The 18842-nt window shown below is 39.0% G+C and overlaps 1 protein-coding gene and 1 long non-coding RNA gene across 4 annotated transcripts in view; both read right to left on the reverse strand.

Moving 5' to 3' along the window:
* The window catches only part of LOC311432298, a 660648-nt gene that overhangs the window by 590009 nt on the left and 51797 nt on the right, over positions 1-18842 (reverse strand). The window lies entirely within an intron of this gene.
* GADL1 (glutamate decarboxylase like 1) overlaps positions 1-18842 on the reverse strand; it is an 83594-nt gene that overhangs the window by 19316 nt on the left and 45436 nt on the right. Inside the window, exons 14-15 of one of the 3 annotated variants that reach the window (XM_084508859.1) lie at positions 17301-17390; positions 11057-12073 (exon numbers count right to left, since the gene is read on the reverse strand). In XM_084508859.1, the coding sequence (XP_084364985.1) occupies positions 12053-12073; positions 17301-17390 (111 nt within the window). In that variant the 3' untranslated portion in view covers positions 11057-12052. Of the gene's footprint in view, positions 1-11056; positions 12074-17300; positions 17391-18842 lie in introns of those variants that run through there. The other 2 variants (XM_084508860.1, XM_084508858.1) reach the window with 2 other exon arrangements.

The raw sequence follows: 18842 nt of genomic DNA on the forward strand, positions 1-18842 counted from the left end.
GAACTTTAAAAGGCAAAATCAAAACGAAACAAAAAAAAGACATGTCTTTATTGAAACAGGGTCACACCTTCAGAATTAAATAATAATCATGCAATATTTCATCAAAGATTACCAGGAGGAATCTCAGGATGTTACATAAGACACACTTGCAAGAAGTCTTTGCCTACAGAACAGCCTTCTTTTTTCACAGGAAAAGTACTGCTCTTCCCCACACTAAAAGGCAGGCATGCTCCTCATCGTCCTTGTGAGGTCAGGTTAAGGAGCAGGCAAAGACACTTTGACACCGTGACTTCCCTGCAGCATCCAGCCACTGCTACACAATATCTGTCCATGCCAAAATCCATATAGATGGAGTCTCGAGTTCAGAGCATCAGCTGAACTGTCACTCAGCATTCAACTGCTGTTAAAACTGTACTGCCTCATCGTGGGATTCAGACCTCGCAGAGCACAATTCAAATGCCTGGGAAGCAGAGAGCTGTAAAATCTTTACAAGCACTGTTTCATGTTTTTATTAGACACTGACCTCTCAGAGATGATTATTCAAAATATCTACTTTCTAACTCTAAACCTTGTAAGAAATATGTATTTTTACACAAAGCATTAAAATAAAGAAACAGAAAGAAAGAAGGGAGAAAAGAAGGGAGGGAGGGAGAAGGAGAGAAAGAAGAAAAAGCTCGTGCTGCCTGGGAAGCAGGAGATAATTCATGCTTGCTGTAGTTCACTCTAACAGTCCGTGCCTTCAAAGCAGAGCTGGCAGTATCACTATGGAAATTATGTTGATTTAAGAACTGGAAGATATTTCCTCCTCTCCTCAAACATAGTTGTTGTTTTTCCTTTCCTGAATGCACCAAACAGACATTAGCAGTGTGTGCACTAATTAGCAGTTCAAACATATTACTGTTGTTCTGGTGCCCCCCGATGGTCGCCTTGGCTTACTGCTAGCGATGGCTTAAAACTAGCTACTGGAAATAAGTGTTCAAGACGCAATCCCCAAATGCATGGGTAGCTCCCCACTCAGCTGGGTCAGAAAGCTTGAGCTCTGAGCTCAGGCACAGCTACCTGCACTAAATATTTTCAGTATATGGGTTCCAGAGTAGGGTACACAGTACCAGTCCTACAGCCAGGTCCTAACCACCAACCCCAAAACAATTCCTGCAGAGTGCTTTGGCAGCTTGGGCAACAAATCTTCCAGGTCAACACAACTACTTTGTAGCTACCATTGATTGTGAAAATGAACCCGATTCACGAGGATAGACACTTCTTACTGAGTCTCTGTGGAGAACTGCATGTAATTAAATGAACCCTGGCATTATTCAAGTGCCTAAGATACGCAGTACCCAGCACTGACCGTGCCTTCCCTTGGCTCCCCATTTCCCACATCCCACTGTCACTTACGCTGACCCAGCACAACCAGACTGTCCCCAGCAAGGTCCACAAGCAAGTTTTATACAGCACTGCATCCTGTCCCAACTCACCAGCAAGGGTGTGGAGCACACCCAGTATGTTACATCTTCATTTTCAACCACGCTGGGGCACAGAGATACTGTCACTGGTCTAAAAATCAGCCTCTGTGAACTGATCACATCCTGGCGCAGTGCAGGCAAAAGAAAAGGATGCTCCCAATCAAAGAGGGCCTTTCAAAAGTCTTAATTTCCAGAGAATTTCAGGTAGAAAATAGATGAAAGCTTACAGCTCTTTTAAAAGAGATTAGAAGGGCAAAAGCTGCAATCTTTCAATCAAGAAAGAAGACAGCTTTATCTAAAAGTCCATCCTGGTTCATTGGCAAAGCAAAGACAGCAAAGCAATATTTAACAAGTTGAAAAGGGGAAACGGATCAGATAGCAATCAATACAAATGTGACATGGAGAAAATTTATCAGAAGAAAAAGGAATCTTTGATTGACGGGATTAAGAAAAGAAGAAACATCTTAAGTAGGTAAGTATGTATGTTAGGGATGAGCGAAGCCCAAGCCGTGGTTAATCGTTAAAACTGTAGACGAGGCAGAAGTGTTCAATAAGCTTTTCATTTCTGCAGGGAGGGAGCAGAATGAAGGATTCCCACAAAGCTGATGAACTTTCCAAGCCATTAGCAGCTATTGGGATGTTAAACACCTAGTAAGGGCAAATTTTCAGATCCACAGGCCTGGATGGCTTGTACCCAAAACTGAAAAAAGCTGAATCTTTGCATACATTTTGGGGTAATAAGAAAATTTCAGAATACAAGCACCGGGATTAGAAGCAGCAAAGAGAGGGCCAAAGTAAATCAAAGGAAATATTTATCCCTAATTTAATTTATAATGAACTAGAGGGTACAAATATATAGTTATTTTAAAATTGACATAAACAAATTTTAAACTCAGCCTTTTGTGTTTAGTTACATTTATATCTTTGCCGAACGCCATTTTTGGGGTCAGCCTGCCTTCACTATTTTGCTGATATTACAAGTTTCTCAATGAGTTACTCACACAAAGCACTAATAAGAAAGCCTTACAAAAGCCATTTAGATGAAAAATAGCAGGAAAAATCCACACAGCAACAGCACCCAGGAAAAAGAAAAAAAAGAAAAAGAAAAAGAAAAAAAAAGGACTACATAACAGTAATAAAGTAAAACTAAGCAAGATTTGAGTAACTAGCAGATCTCCACATGCAGCAAATAGAGCATTAATCAAACGCAGTTGCTAGTGAGGCTCCACAGAGATCGAGATTAGTCTTGATGCTAATCCGTATTGTTAATTTTCTGGAAGTCAATAAATGACAGCTGATACTATTCATGAGCAAGAGGCTCGTAAATGAAGAAAACAGGCAGACAGGCAATTGCACAGCCATGGTGTGCTCAAATCCACTCTAATGACAGCTTTTTAATATAGCCAAAAGGTAAGCTATGCATTACGGGGGAAAAAAAAATAGACTCAGCTAAGAACAGATGACTATCTTAAAGATAATGACTCTGAAAACTGTAGTAGTCAACAAAAAAAAAAAATCAAAATTTATATGGACTTCCAGGTCACCTATCAGAAACCAAGAATCCTTCCTGACAAGAAACTGAGAACTGAGTTCTCAGCAATTCTTTTCATTCTACGTCACACCCCAAATCAGCTCTTAAAAGTTCCAAAAGACAAACAACAAAGTTTTGTAATTAGGTCATATATCTGGACGCTTTAAACTGGTTGGGGCTGGCCTTAAACATGGATCCCCAGATCCCAGGACCACTCATTACTCTCCCTGACCCAACGGGGGGGTGGGGAGGGGAAATTAAAAGTGTCTACACAAATTCTTTTGTTCCTGAAATAGTCATGTATACAAAAACACACATGTAAAAAAGGTCTCATTTCAGTATTCGTCATTACTTTGTATGTATTTTGCAAAGCTTCATCAGCTCGATGAAGCAGAAGAAAGAAGTTAGTATGATCTGTGATTGCTATGAACAAGTACATAAGTATTAAGGAGGCAGTTTTTCCCCCACATGCTGTATCAGACACTCAGGTACTGGCAACAATACAGAGTTCAGATGTTTATTTTTATTTTTTTATGATAATGATAAACTGGAAGGATGTTGATGACATCCACAGAAGTGATTCAATGGCCAATGAAGGCTTAAAGATGTGAATCTATTTAGCTTATAAATAAGAGTGAGTGGTGACTTGATGACAATTTGTGAGTATGTGAGGATAGAAGAAATAGACTAGGGAAGGCTATTTTATTTTGTAAAGGTATTTTTTCATCCCTTCCCAATCTCCTTTTATACAGAAAGGCTAATTGACCATTGAAAGGAGGTGCCAAGGAAAATGGCAGTTTTGCCATTCCTTGATTTTTTCTAGTCAAAAATAGATGCCCTTCTGGAAGATGTCCTTGTAGAAAGTCAAGGGGCTTCCCAGAGAGAAGTCCCCAAAACAAAGAGGAAGCCAAGTAGTTGCTTTTGTCCTTCCATTCTTTTTGACTGTAGGCTTCAGTTTCATGGCTAGGTGCAAATCACCTGTAGCTTTTCATTTAGTTTCATAATTCACATGCTGGAATATAAAGCTCAATAAATAAGGGCTCATACATTCCTGTCCAGTACAAGCACAGTTGAAGAGTACTTTCAAGGAAAAAAGGTAAAGCCAGCTGATGTCTTTCTACTGATCTCTGGACATCCCTTGTCCAGACACGAGTGTCTCCCAGCATAGAAAGAGATGTCCATTCAGAGGGCAAGAACACAAACACTGTAGTGATAAAGAACTGATGCTGCAGAAGGTGCAGGAAAGCAAAAAGAGACGGGAATGGCAGTGAAAACACAACTTCATTGCTCTTCCTTGGCAGAGAACATGCTTTCCTCTACAGTACCTGTACTCCTGCTCTGGTGCCCCTCCAAAAAATGCATCATCTGGACTAAGAGGGACAAAGCAAGAACATTTCCATGCACTGCTGCTCTTCCACAAAATCTACACAAGCTGCCCAGCATGCGCAGAAGTGTAAAGCCATAAATGTTTCTCCTGTACCCCAAAACAACCATTAACAACCCTTTGATCAGACATTTGCAACCATGGTATATCTGTCATTCTTTTCCAAAAATGCTGCATATGCCCTAGTGCCCATACATCACAGGAGCTCCCCGCTTATACCTGATATAACAAATACAATAAAATATTTCTCCAAATAGGTTAAGACAGTGCTGAAACTGCTGCCCAGGCTTCAGACTACAGCAGAAGTCTGCCTTTAATTCTGAAGTAAATTAAGGCTTTTACTGTTAAGCAGCTGCTGTTTTCTGGCTGACTAGGCAAAAAGGTATCTTATCTAGTTTTCCATCAAAAACATATCAGGTCATGCTGCAGGGGTCCATTAACTATGGATGGAATTCAGATTATATTTTCCTTCCGTCCAATTCCCTATAAAGTGACCAGAAAAATCACTGTACTATTAATCTTGTAATCACTATTATTGCACTAGAGCCAATTCATTGCTGTTATTTATTAAACACGCCAAAAACAACAGAATGCTAGAAAACTCTTTGTTCATTCAGATACCACAGCAGGCACCAGCTGGCAGGGCAGAATGGCAACAATGCCACTAGAAAGATTTGTAACTAGAGGAAACTTTATTGTGTAGCGTAGAAAGGGTTTGTCTAAAAAGCCGTGACCAACAGACCACACTGGCAGTCATTATTCATTCATGAGATTGTCATTAGCCTGCCTGCAACTTCTGATATTCAAGGACCTTCATAAAATATTGAAAGCATTCGGAAAATCTCCTGTTACCACGCCCTTGCAGAGGGAGAGGCTGCAATGGCAAGGTGCAAACCAAGAGCTGGTGGTTTCCATAGAACACTGCAGTTTGCTGAGTGCAAAACTAAGAAATACATTGGCACTGAAACAATTGCCAAAAATAGTTTTTGCTTAGCTGCCTTCTTTGTTTTCACTCTCAGTGAGAGGGACAGGCATTACTTTTATCCTACATAAATCCTACAGTGCTGGAATAGCAAGTATTAGCAAGAATAGGGAATATATACAATGATCATGTATCAAACCAGAGGCTCTGCTGGACAATCATCTCATCGTTCCCGGAATGTTCCCTGGAAGTGTTCACCTAAAAATCATCTGTTATTCCCTTATTTGCATTCATCAGTCATCGACCCCACTGAGTTCAAAGTCCCACCGTATATCAGAAAAGACAGAACCTTGGGTCCTCTGAGCAGCTCTTCAAAATCCTCACAGAGCTGGGGAACCACAGAGCAGACAGCTTCAGGAAGGCCAGCTCTAGGAGCAGCTAAAATGCATAAGGTGAAATAACAGCTCCTTGGGGAGTACTGGTGCCTACAGCAGGATGGGACTGGCCTGGGCTGCATGGCTGTGTCGCTACCTCTAAGGGCCCTAGGGCTCAGGACAAACCAGCACACCCTGCACCAGCCCAGCTCTGCTACAGTCATATGGTACAGTCCTGGTACTGGAGCCCTGTGAACGCAACTCAAGAAAGGCCCAAGGGCCTCAGTTTGGCCAGGCTTTTTACGGTTACATTCCTAGTTTTTATGTCAGTAGGATGCTGTGAAATTCAACCTTCCTTCCACCTTTCACATAGGAATGAAATTTATCCCCTATGTAAACCACAGAGTCTATAAAACCCTTCTGTAACTGCTGCTTCCTGAGACAAACCTAAGCGTGCTCCCCCCTACCCACACAGTACCACCTGTGCAGCCCCAGGGTTGCAAATTACTGCATTCACAGCACCAAGGGACCAGTTTGGATGCTTTGGAGAGCCCCCGAAAGGAGTAAATTCAGAACTGGTGTGCAGATCAGCTTCACAGACCCAAAGCCCATGTTCAGTGTCCCTTGTGGGACCATTCTGCAGACACCTAGCACAGAAAGGAGATAGCTGCAATTCATGTGTACTGAAGACTCAGAAATGCCAATACCTCTGAATGACTGTTTTTCTCATTTGACAGAAAAAAGGGAGGAGGAAGGGGAAGACAAGAGAGTTCATTGTCCTCCAAAATGCCATGTAAAATCATTTAAGTGCATTAAAATATAATTACCATTTGCTATAGAAAGAAAAGATGACGGGGAGAGGGGACAGTGCTTATTCAGGTAAAAACTGAGCACAGAATGAAGCTTCCAGTGACCTCAGGACTCCAGTACTTAGACATTCCTGGGATGCTTCAATTATTGAGTTCCCCTGTGATGTATATTGGGTTTCATTTTGATCCACAGGCTATTAAATGTGATCTATGACACTTTCAGAAAAGCTGTAGTTTGGAGTTCAGCCTGTAACTCTTTTTTCTTCCATCATTGGTTATTAATGTGCATATGGCACTGAGAGAGCATAATGAAGTGGTGCACAGATATGTAGGAACAGAGTGCTGCTTTTTAAGAACATAGTCAATAGGGTTAACCAGAACTAAATTAACTGTGTTAAATGTCTTCAAGTTCAGCTTTCTTATTAAAAGCAGTTCTCTTCACAGGCAAGCACAAAAGGCCATTTAAAATATTAGTCAATATGTTCTAATTCCAAAAGGAAGCAAAGGAAAGGAAGAGTAATTAGTCTTATTAAGCAGAGGAAAATACGTGTTGTTTGGGCAAACAAGTAGCACAGTCCGGAATGTGGATGCACTAGTGGAAGCCAACAAAATATATCAAGAGTAGAGCAGTTTGCTACAGCTATAAGCAAATCTCAGAATGGAAAATATTTGTCTGTAAATAGGCTAAAAAGTCATACTACATTTTTCTCAAAGAATAAACCATAGATTTAAAGGTTACCATGTATCAGAAAGTGTATATTTGCAAGGGATGAGGAGGTATTTGCTTTTGTGTTGGGTTTTTGTTATTGTTTGTTTTTACAAAGGTAGCCAACAAAGACTTAAAATACCAAAAATGTTGACCATGTTTAACAGAAATTGGAACATGCGGACAACAGATTTTTTTTTTTAACCTCCAAAGGCTGGAGAAATTGGCTGACAAGAACCTCATGAAGGGAGAGCTGGGACTGTTTAACCAAAAGAAGAGAAGGCTCAGGAGGGACCTTACGAGGTATATAAATACCTGAAGGAAGGGTGCAGAGATGGAACCAGGCTCTTTTCAGTGGTGCCCAGTGCCAGGACAAGAGGGAATGGGCACAAACTGCAACACAAGAGGTTCTTTCTGAACATCAGGAAACACTTCATCTCATTTACTGTGAAGGTGATAGCACTGACAAAGATTGCCCAGAGAGGTTGTGGAGTCTCCCTCTTTGGAGATCTCCAAAATCTTCTGGGCAACTGGCCCTAGATGTCCCTACTTGAGCAGTGGGGTTGGACCAAATGGCCTCTAAAAGTCCCTTCCTACTTCGACTATTCTATGATTGTATGATTACATTAACAAGTTTTTCTAAAAATACACTTAATTCAATACTATGCCTTATTTTATCCTTCCCCTTTTCAAGAATGGTTTTTAGATGATCCCAATATGTAAATATATACACAATCATAAACATATATATGCATGAGCGTGCACACACATTTATATTCAAAATGTGCATGTGAATGATTCTGAAAAGTCTCGTAGTATTGCATTACGAAATATGTAATTTTTCATTTCTACAGCAGTAATGAACAAAAATGCAATATTGTTCTGTGTGGCAGCATGACTCAAAATATAAAGTGTTTATTTTTATTATGCTATTCTGAAATGACAGGAGATACAAATAAGGATAACGTGTTGGAGTGCTCTTAGTGCAAAGAAATGCACAGATGCTAGAAATTCTTACATCCATACCTTTTTTTCCCTTATTTATCTGTACCATATTGATAATTCATCATTAATTCACCTGCCTTTCAAATATGCAACAAGGCTTAACTATCAGGAGAGATTTAGTCTAAATTCCCTTTGGCTTCCTATCCTCTTAAAATTGTTTAACATTTGCTTATAAAAAACATTACAAGGTTGAATTAGTTTTCAGATTAGCTATTCTGCATACTAGCTTAAGGACCAGCTAGCTGTAATAGAAAATATTAAATTATTCTTTGTTCTTACGTTCACAGGAATGATCATTATTTTTCTTTTCTACCTTGGTCATTCATGATTAGATACACCATTTCAATGCTTCAGTTTTACCCTAGTGTAATCATGATGACCATTATCTCCAAATTAGAAGCACTTAGATATCTTAGATATTTTTTCAATTCTTCACAAATGTGGAAAGGACAATTTTCTGAGGTATGTCACCACCTGCCTACTTAATTTGTTTGAACTGTGCCAACTTCCATTTAATCCCCCTCCCCCCCCCAAAAAAATAAAAATAAAAATAATATATATTTTTTTTTTTAAGAAATTGAGTTTAATTTTCCAATCCTGTTCATTCTGTAATCAGCAAGACTTCTAACAAAGGCTACAAGACTTCCACTGCTCCATGTGGTATCTATTTGAAAGTGATATAAATTAAATATTGCTGTATTAAATACTACTGTTTCACACAGAAATAGTAAGAGTCTATGCTGTGCTTTAGCACCGTTCTACCAATTGAATCTGGCAATGAAGTGTAGTGGAGATTGCAGTCCCGGTGAATCCCCTTGCCCTTTGCTTCTGTGATCTCAGTTTGAAAATGAGCCTCTTTAGATGTTTTCTACATGTAAACAGAAAGATTTATTGTATGCAAAGCTTTTAACAATGCAAGTGTTTGAAATCTACTTGTTTGTTTTCTGTATCTGAATGGAAAGCTAGAAGACCCCTAGGTTTTAGTAAGATAGCATGAAAAATTAGGGCAGTGGAGAAGTTTGGAACTTGTGTGGATGCACTAGTGGAAGCCAACAAAATATATCAAGAGTAGAGCAGTTTGCTACAGCTATAAGCAAATCTCAGAATGGAAAATATTTGACTGTAAATAGGCTAAAAAGTCATACTACATTTTTCTCAAAGAATAAACCATAGATTTAAAGGTTATGACAACATAACCCAACATCACTTTTGAACTTGTGGTTCCTCTGTAAGAAGGGAGTACATCTACACAAAACATACCCCACTATAGGTGGGGTGATTTGCTTGGGTCCAGAAAGAACAGCCCTGTTAGCTAACTACTCCTAGTGAGATAGTTTTAACCTTAACTAAGCGCCATACTTACACGGCTATACTGCTCCTAGCATTTGAGTCAGCTACACAGCCTTACATACTGTGATGAAAATACATCCTGCACTGATCTCCTTGAAAGACTGGGTTCTTTGCTTTGGATCTGTCAGTCTCACGATTTTATTTCCTCACAATATTTTTCTCCACTTTGTCCATTCCCCCTCACCCCCGCTTCATTTCATGTCATTATGTGTATTATCACACAGAGAAATGATCGGACCCTCCATTATCCTTTAAAGAATTTCAAGCAAGAAAACGACTAGTGTGAAATCTACTTCACCTCTGGAGATCTGAGCAATCTTGCTCTGCAGGTGGCTTGGGGAAGAGGAAATCCTTGTTCAGCCTGAATGCAACAGATGGAGCTGCAGCAGACTCCTTCCCCACAGCTTCGATCGTTTTTGTAGGCTGAGCACTAGGGATCAATAGACTTCAGTCCCCAGTGGGCCCTGAACATGCACAGCTCAACGTTAAGTCTCTGACAAAAGTTGCCCTGCACTCTCATCTGGTAAACAGTACAGCAGCAAAGCCATTTGGGTTTCTTTTCTTTGTTCTGAGAATTGAGGGGTAGTTTCAGAAGCTGTGTAACAGTCTTCTTACAGTAGAAATGCTTTGTTGCCAGATATGTTATTGTTGCTGGATAGAATGTAAATATCATCAGTTCCAGCTATAACCTGGTATTACAAGGCTAGGAAGGGACTGAGGGGATAGAAAAGAAATAGCCAACTATCCAAAGGACAGAAATTGGATGGGTGAAATGAATTGGAAGGTAATTATCAACTCTTTTACTGATATTGATTCTTGCCTATTTATCTCAATGAAAAGTTTTCTCTGACCTAAAAAAAAAAAAAAAAAAAAAAAAAAAAAGTAAAGATTTCTGTAACAGAAATCTCTACAAATGCCACATCATGAATTACTGAAATACCACTTAGTACTACTGCAGAAAGCACAGGCTGGAAGCAGTTCGCATCATTCCTTGTCTTATTACCTCTACTGTAGGATACAGTGCATTCACACAAATATACCTTCTTTCTATTTCCCATTTGATATGCCAGCCAACATCACGAAGAGCAAGTTTGAGAGCTGGTCAACAGTCTCCCAAACCATTGCATGGAGACTGAAAGTTAAGCAGGCGTACAATTCCACCAAAGTAATATACATACTGGAGTGCAGCGAGCATCCAGGTCTAACATGAGATCGGCACTGTTAATATTAAAAGTATTGATCCCTAATTCTACTGATAAGAGACTTTAGCAGTGAATCTGGCCCCTTACTCTAGTGCTACTACTTCAGTACTCAAGCATGAATAAATATAACATGGAGCAAAGTCATAAACTCCAGGTATGTGCAGATTGCCAGTCAGAAAACAAAGTATTATATTTTGAATTAATACATTTTTAAAGGCATATTTTTATGTTCTTGCAATTCATATCTACAGATGAGACACTTAAAACAAAGTCATGCTAAATCTCTTCTTTAATTAACAGCTGCAAATACTTTTGTACTGCTGAGTCATATAAAACTGCAGAAAATACATATGAAAAGGGAAGTGTGCAAATCCCTCATTAACAAGGTACGAATACAGTGCTATAATTTGCCTGTGCTATTACAGCCCATTGCATTGTTTCTTCTCATTTATCAGAGCCTAAATCTCTCTGCTTAACAATAACAATAATTTATATGCAGCTAAACTACAAAGATTTTATTCATCTACTACTGCATATTATGTACAATTAATTGCAAAATAAGAGATGTTGTTACTTTAACAAGTGACATTTTATTATTGATTTTCTGAGCACCATTCTCTCCTGAGAAATAGTCATACTACAACATAAGTCCTGCTTATTACTGTATTACTCATTTTGTGGTTTCAGGGCTTACTGCACCTCTCTCCCTGTGGTACTTGCCTGCAGCCCTGCCTCAGCTGGGCCTCTTGCTCTCACCTCTCCAAGAATGCTGCCATTCTGCCTCCCCTGAACATAAAATAGAGAATTCAGTTGGGCCTATTGAGTTAGGAAATTTTGCAGCTCTTCTCTTCAAGGGCTGGTGAAATGAAGGTCTGTTTTAAGGCCACATACTCAAGACTTAGTACTGCATTCTCCTTATTTGTGTCTATGAACTAAGGCATCCATTCTGGGATCCTGGCATCTCTAAATTTCCTCTCTCAAATAATGAGGAGAGACAACTCTTTCCAAAGGGTGGATTTGACTTTAGGTTGCTTGAGTCATGATCTGGGACTTCCTCTGTGCTGAAGCTGGAGGGAAGCTGTGCCACCTCCTTGTTGAGTATCTGCCTCAAGTCAAAGAGGATGAAGCTGGAATTTTTGACTCTGAAGATTTCCCTTACAAACCAAGATTCCTCAGACAACCTCTCTGGAAGATCCCCATCTGGTCCTCTGAAATGATCATCCATCCCCATGGAAGGTATTTCTTTTTAGACCTCTAAACCTGCCAAAGCAATCTCTTTTACTTGTAGAGTCTTTTTTCTTGAAGTTCACAACAGATTTGTAGGTGGCTTTGAGAGAAGGCAAAAAAGTCATGGTACCATCTCTTCACATACGTTTGGAAAAACAAACAAACAAACAAAAACACCTTGACCCATTCTTTTTCTCTCTATTCTTGTCCAAATGCATTTCTATATGATTACGTTAGTTCAACGCAACAAGAAAACACAAGGGATCAGAAACAATTAGATCAGCAGACAGTATTCACAAATGACTGATGAACACCTCCAGAGCTGTCAGTCACAATGATTTAGCCAATTTAACTCCCATATACTTCTGTGTAAATTTTACCATTGATTTCCCTGTCATTTGATGTGGCTCTCCAAAGAAACTCATGTCAAGGAGAGCTAGAAGTTAGAATCAGTAAGGATACTTGTTACCATAACAATTACTCATGTGAGAATAATTCATAGCAACAGGTTTCATATACTACACTTTTAACACACATTAAAATAGTTAAGTATTTTGTTGTTCAAATGTAAAAATAACACAAAGTATTTTATGCAAGGATGCCAGGCATTTTACTGACAACATCTTGAATACAATCTTAAGTGGAAATATAGCTGCAGTGACATTTTAGGAACCTTTCTTGTGCATCAAACTGGGCCCTCTGCATTTAATGCCATGGTTATAATCTATGCCATTTTTCTCTAGCTGTTACAATATATTGAGGGCAAACTTTATTAATGCAATTTGTTGAAGGTGTTGTTTTCCCTTCCCATTCAAACCTATTACCATAGTCAATAGATATTTTGAATATATAGAGAATATTGAATCGGGTCCTTGATTAGTGTTTGATTTATACCACAAAGACCACAAGATTCAGAGGTTGCCAAGGCAACACCACTTCAACCTCCTTATATTACTGCTTTGATATGAAACCTCTCATTATATAAATGTATCAAAACACCAGTCAGCGTGACAGGCTATTTTACAAATATACCTTCAGTTAGCAGACATCATATTCTTAAGAGGGGGGACGTTACCTTTTACTGAGTGGGAGAGGGGAGGGGCCAAAATGACATTCCAAGCTATAGAGGTCTCATTATGAAATTGTATCCTGAGCCTTCTAACGTTACCAATAAGTTTTGCATTCTTTGGCCAAAAATCCAAAAAAGGGCCAAAAATAAACATTAAAAAAAAAAAAAAATCCAAGAATCCAAGACTGAGATGCTAGAATTTTGAGTAATTGAAATTAAAAACAACGTACAAAAGCTTTCCTGAAGCATTGGAAAACCAATATTCCAATATGTGTTGTTTAGAACTACAGAGTAGGTAAAGTTTAGTAAAGTGTAAAAGATGGACCAGGAACCTACTAAAAGTTTTTTAACCCCCATTTTGAGAACTTCAATACCTGGCAATAAGTACTACTAGCTTTCTTTTCTGAGCAATATTTAACATGCAGCAGTCTACCTACTTTTATGCTCCGACTTTTTGGCAAGGCCAGGCTCCAGTAGGCTCAGTAGAAGGGGGCTCTGTTAAAGAGAGCTACTTCTGCATCTCCTTCTTAATCCTCTAGACCACAATGAGTTTGAGCAGACTACACGCTGATCCAGAACATATAACGCATGGCTGGCTGGCTGAGTTAGCAATAGGATGGCAATAGTTCCAGACTTATCCCTCCAAACTCTTCTTGTGCCCTAGCACACCCCATGCCTCCAGAAAGCCTTTCAGAGACAGTATTACTAATAATCATCTGGTTCTGCATCACCTGGAGACATTCCAGCATGAGATGAATTTCTGAACCTTTGAATTTTTGAAGAGAAGATTGTTATAAGTAGGAATATGCAAAGGTATTTGCAATTATGGATAAAATATGAATATTGGAATTGTCTGGGCTGAAAATTTTTACTTCTCTCACTTCCACTTCTGGTTTATAATTTCCAGTTATGCTTATCTCACTGTGACTAAGTGACACGTTGATTGTCCTCAGCAGTAAACAAAGTAAATCTTACCGCGCTTCATAAAGGGGAAAGGAGCAAAAAACACCACTAGGGGGCACATAGAGCACTAACAAAGCAATTCCAAGTCTGGTTCCTTCATCCATGAATTATGTCGTTCCAGGTCAGCAGTAACTGCCTCGATTTTGCAACGACAAAACAACCACACTTACAAATATGTCTAGCTGAATTAAACAGTAGTTCCCCAATTACCACAGAGTGCCATTCATATGGTTTCTACAAGAAGAAATCCCTCTTCACTTATAAGCAATGACATTGAAAGACACTTTGCATTGCAAGGGTTACATCGTGCTACATACAGAGTACTGCAAAATATTCAGGGTATGAACTATCTCGGACCACCCACCTGCCTCCAGTGCATTGCTGTACTGTAAAAAAAGAACCAGCTACACTGTACAGCTAACTGCTGCTGTAATTCCAAGCAATGAAAATGCTGTAAGACCACGGTTGTGCACAGAATTTCCTGTTTCACTGGGTAACAGGATAATGTACCATTTGTACTGGTTGTTACTTTGCCAACACCATATTGTTTCTCGTTCTCTAAAGTGTTTAGGTGGTGACTCACATGACCAGCTTGTGGCTGTTGCAAATTGTCCATGCCACTCTTTCCCATCACCTTTCCATTTTACATGATGGAGACTCTGAAGAGGGCAGACCTAAAGTCCAAGGCCCCCTCATTTAAGGAAAAGAAGCAAAAAAAAAAAAAAAAAAAAAAAAAAAAAAAATCACCTTCAGATAGACACAGTTTATGTAGGACAGCTAGAAGACTTGACATGAGAATCAGGTATCACACTGTGATCCAGTCATCACTGACATTTCCACATAAAGTGGGCCATGAAATCTGGAGAAGAGCCAGAACAGCAGAAAACCTTCAGGGTTACTTTGCATAGGACTATGCAAATTCTTCAGAAAGCTGAGGATCAGGGATATTGGCTTATCAACTTTCACCGGCACTAAAGCTCACTTAACTAACCTCCGATGACAGCATGTTATTCTAAAAAATATTGCTGAACTATCAGTTTAACAAAATCAATCATTTGCTCAAGGGAGTTTTAAGACATACGTTTCCTTAATTATTGTCAGATATACAGGTCAACAAAAAAAGGAAGATTGATTTCTGGATAAACGGAAAAATTGTTAAAAAATGTTGTGTGGAAAGACAGGTTGTGAACTAAAGTATTTAACGCTCATTTTTGTGAAAGTGGGAAGATTCAGGAAGCACTTGCAGTCAGGAAACTGTACACATCTTCATCTGCCTGCTGATGGCACGATGCAAAAATATCTCCAGGCTGCATCTTCTAATCACTTACACATTGCTAGTAAGGGTACATTCCTTCATGCCTATGTATCTGTACTGATTAATGTAATATTAATATAATGACTATGGTGTTTGCAACAGCAATCTTACAGAACAAATTGACATTAGCTAGAAAAGTCAAGTCATCCCTATTTTGTACAACCCAGTGCTGTCATCTTCTCTGCTCACTGATGCATGTTGTGCCCCAAACTGGACCCTAGCATCCAAAAAGCAAAGCAACCCCAGACCTGTCTCTGCCAAGTATGATGGAGGTGAAATAACATCCTCTAGTTCTGTAACAAGCTCAGTTCTGTGATGTCCAACAAATTCCTAGCAGTGCCTAAATCAATGCAACTAGCACTCTTCATTTATTTCCTCTCTTGCCATCTCATCATCCCGGGAGAGAAATTTGTGCCATGCATTGTCTTGCTTTGCTAAGGAGTTCTGCTCTGTTTTGTTTTGGTTGGTTGGGTTTTGTTCATTTGTTTTAATTTTTGTTTGTTTGTTTTTGTGGGGTAGTTTGGGGAGGGAGAGAGAAATAGGTTATAATTTAGGATATAACTAATTATATATAGAGAGAGGATATAAATAATTATAATTTTATTTATTTTCTTAGTGCTTCATCAGAGGCACTAAGAATTAAGAATATGTCACCTTGCCAATGAAAAGAATGTTTGAGATCTGCAGTGGTGCTCAGTTCTTGGGAAAATCTGCACACAATCTCTCCCTCACAAAACACCTGCTAGGAAACTGTCTGTATCAGTACATATAATAAAGTTAGGCATCTATTCCCCACCCTCTGACTGGAAGCACCAGCAAGGAATCAGGAACTCAAAAATCCACTCAATCACACACAATTTATGTGCTCAAAGACTTTCATTGTGCCTCACCCATTCCCTCCTCAGTCCTCTCACTTGCATACATAAATCAAAGGTGGTAGGTGCAGCATTATTTCTTCTATGCCTTCCCATTGCACCCTTTCCAAATCCTCATGGGTACAGGAGATATGTATATATATGCCTTCCACTCTAACAAAAGGAAGGTAAGCCCTATATGAAAGGATCACAATCCATTCATGTTTTGTGAAAATGTAGTGAATGTACACTGTGGTTATGAACAACTTTGAACTGCAAGGGTTAAATATACTTTCCAAAACAACACAGACAGGTTTAAGGAAGACCTCACCCCAAAAAGACAACAGCATCAACTATAAATTGAAGTAATTCCTGTGAAGGAAAAGCTGCTGGAAGAAAAGCAGCCTCTATAGGAAGTATGCATGTTTTGTCTGTCTATGGTATACATATATCTATGTTCTAGTTTAAATTTCTAGTAAGAAATTCTAGGGGAAAAAATAATGCAGAATACTGAAGTTGCTACAGGGAGGAGCAAGCAATTAGCTTAATTAATACCAGTGTCTATTGTTTCCTAATTAATTCTTAACAACTTATTCCCAGTTTGTTACTTCAAAATTTCACTGCTACTTTGTTCCAAGATGTATATGAATGGCAGGCAGAGTTACCAAAATGCTCATCACTGAAGTTTTTCCCATTGTATTTCTGTATTCATTTACAGGTTGTTTAACATCAGAAATGTATTCTTAAGCATTTCCTCACCTGCCTTTTCTACAGTAATGCAAGACAAGTTCCAAGGACAATGTTAAGTGTCTGCAATAGGTAATGAATACTCTGTCTAGACAAGAGATGCAGACAAGACTGTTCATCTTCTCTCAGTTCTGCCATCTGCTAACAGCTTTGATAGTAAGCGGAATACTTGGAAATGTGTGCATCTTTTTGCATGTAGAAAAAGAATAATTTGCTTTGTCTAAATAGGGAACAAACTTAAAAATCCTAGTAACATCTATTTGAGGAATAAATCACCATTTCACTGATAGGTTAATGTCTGGAAAAGCCAGGGGCTATTTCACATTCTTACATAGATACATCAGTAAGCTACAGATAACACCGTTCATGTGACACTCACCTTATGTAGCTTCTGCCAAAATTCAGGTCCATCCTCCATTTTTCTTAAACTCGGTGGAATGTACCAAAAGCAAACATTTGCATACTCCGGCTAAACAAGAGAAGAAGTGATTGCTTATGAAATATAACAAAATGAGAGAGGGATATATATTGCAGCTCATCAGCAAGTTGTGCTTTATTTGAGGGATCAGGGGGACAGAAGGAGTTTACACCTTTTTAATCAAGACTTCCTTCTCCAACACACATTTTGTTTCCCTTTTCTGAAACAAGAAACACTTTTAACATTGTCCACTTATCTCCCCCCTGTTGGAAGGAAGGAAGGAAGAGGAAGCCTGCTGGGGTTCCTTCTTTATTTCTTCTTTTGCCTTGGTTAATAAAAATTTTGTTTTGTTTTTTTTTAAAAAAACAACAAAAAAAAAAAGTGTAAGAGAGGCATTGAGAGCTAACTTGGATTTCAAAACTGAAGGAAGTTGAAAGAGAAAAATACATTTCCTTTTCAGAAGGGAAATTTTCATATTCTTTTCAGAATGGAAATTTCCTGTGATGCATTTTACACAAAACACACAAACTCATTATTTTTGGTACTATTTAATGTTTGCACACCTAGTCATTTTTTCTACTGAATGACTACTCCCCTTTTATATCATACAGCCCACTATGTAGTTCTGGAGTTAGTGCTGGCCTTCTCAGATCTCATGTTTTAAGAATCTCAGGATGCTTTGTATGATACATGCCTGAAAATATCTTGTCCAATAACTAAGCAGGCCTTTTGAGCAAAGACTCCACATCTCTGCTTCCCTCCTGGGCAAATTTGCCTTTAAACTCAGCGGAGATTTAGCTGCAAGCCTCCTGACAAGCAGAATGGATGTTCATCATGCATTATAAAATAAAGCATTTTGTTTTATGAGGTTTCTATTTTGTACATGATTGAGAAAATGTTCCAGCAGACCAACCCAGGATCTGCCTACATTTCCTGCTAATTTGGAACAAATTATATTTTATTTTTTTTACCTGTACAGATAGCAAGAGCATGATGAATAGATGTGTTTTCCAGTCCCACCCAATACTACCCATAACAACACTCAGTTAATGTTGACCTACCTTGTTTTCAATGCAGTATATTTACCTAGGGTCTAAATTACAACATGGATTATAAACTAACACGCCCCTACCCCCCAACACACACACCATCCTCATTAGTATGGCTGAACAAACAAAAAAAAAGAAGTTAAAAGGCAGCTTGATAGCTGGGTCACACCATCTCGTTGCCCCACTGTGACTGCAGCAGCTCTTACAATTGAGGCAGTTCCTGAATGAGGAGAGCCCACCAGCTGAGACATGCTCTTTCATGAAAGGGCACTGAGAACTGCTCATATCATTTTCCGCCTCACTTCAAAGAATGCATTAAATACAATTTAATCATCAAGGAGAATATCGTTGTCAGCTGGAACAGAACTGCAAACCTGCCACCTGCTGTCATTGAATGAAATAAAGCTCAGTGCTTAAAGTCCCATTTCTTTCCCCAAAGAGCATGCATTGAGTA

The sequence above is a fragment of the Aythya ferina genome (genome assembly GCF_964211825.1).
Source record: "Aythya ferina genome assembly, chromosome: 2".
NCBI classification, from domain to species: Eukaryota; Metazoa; Chordata; class Aves; order Anseriformes; family Anatidae; genus Aythya; species Aythya ferina.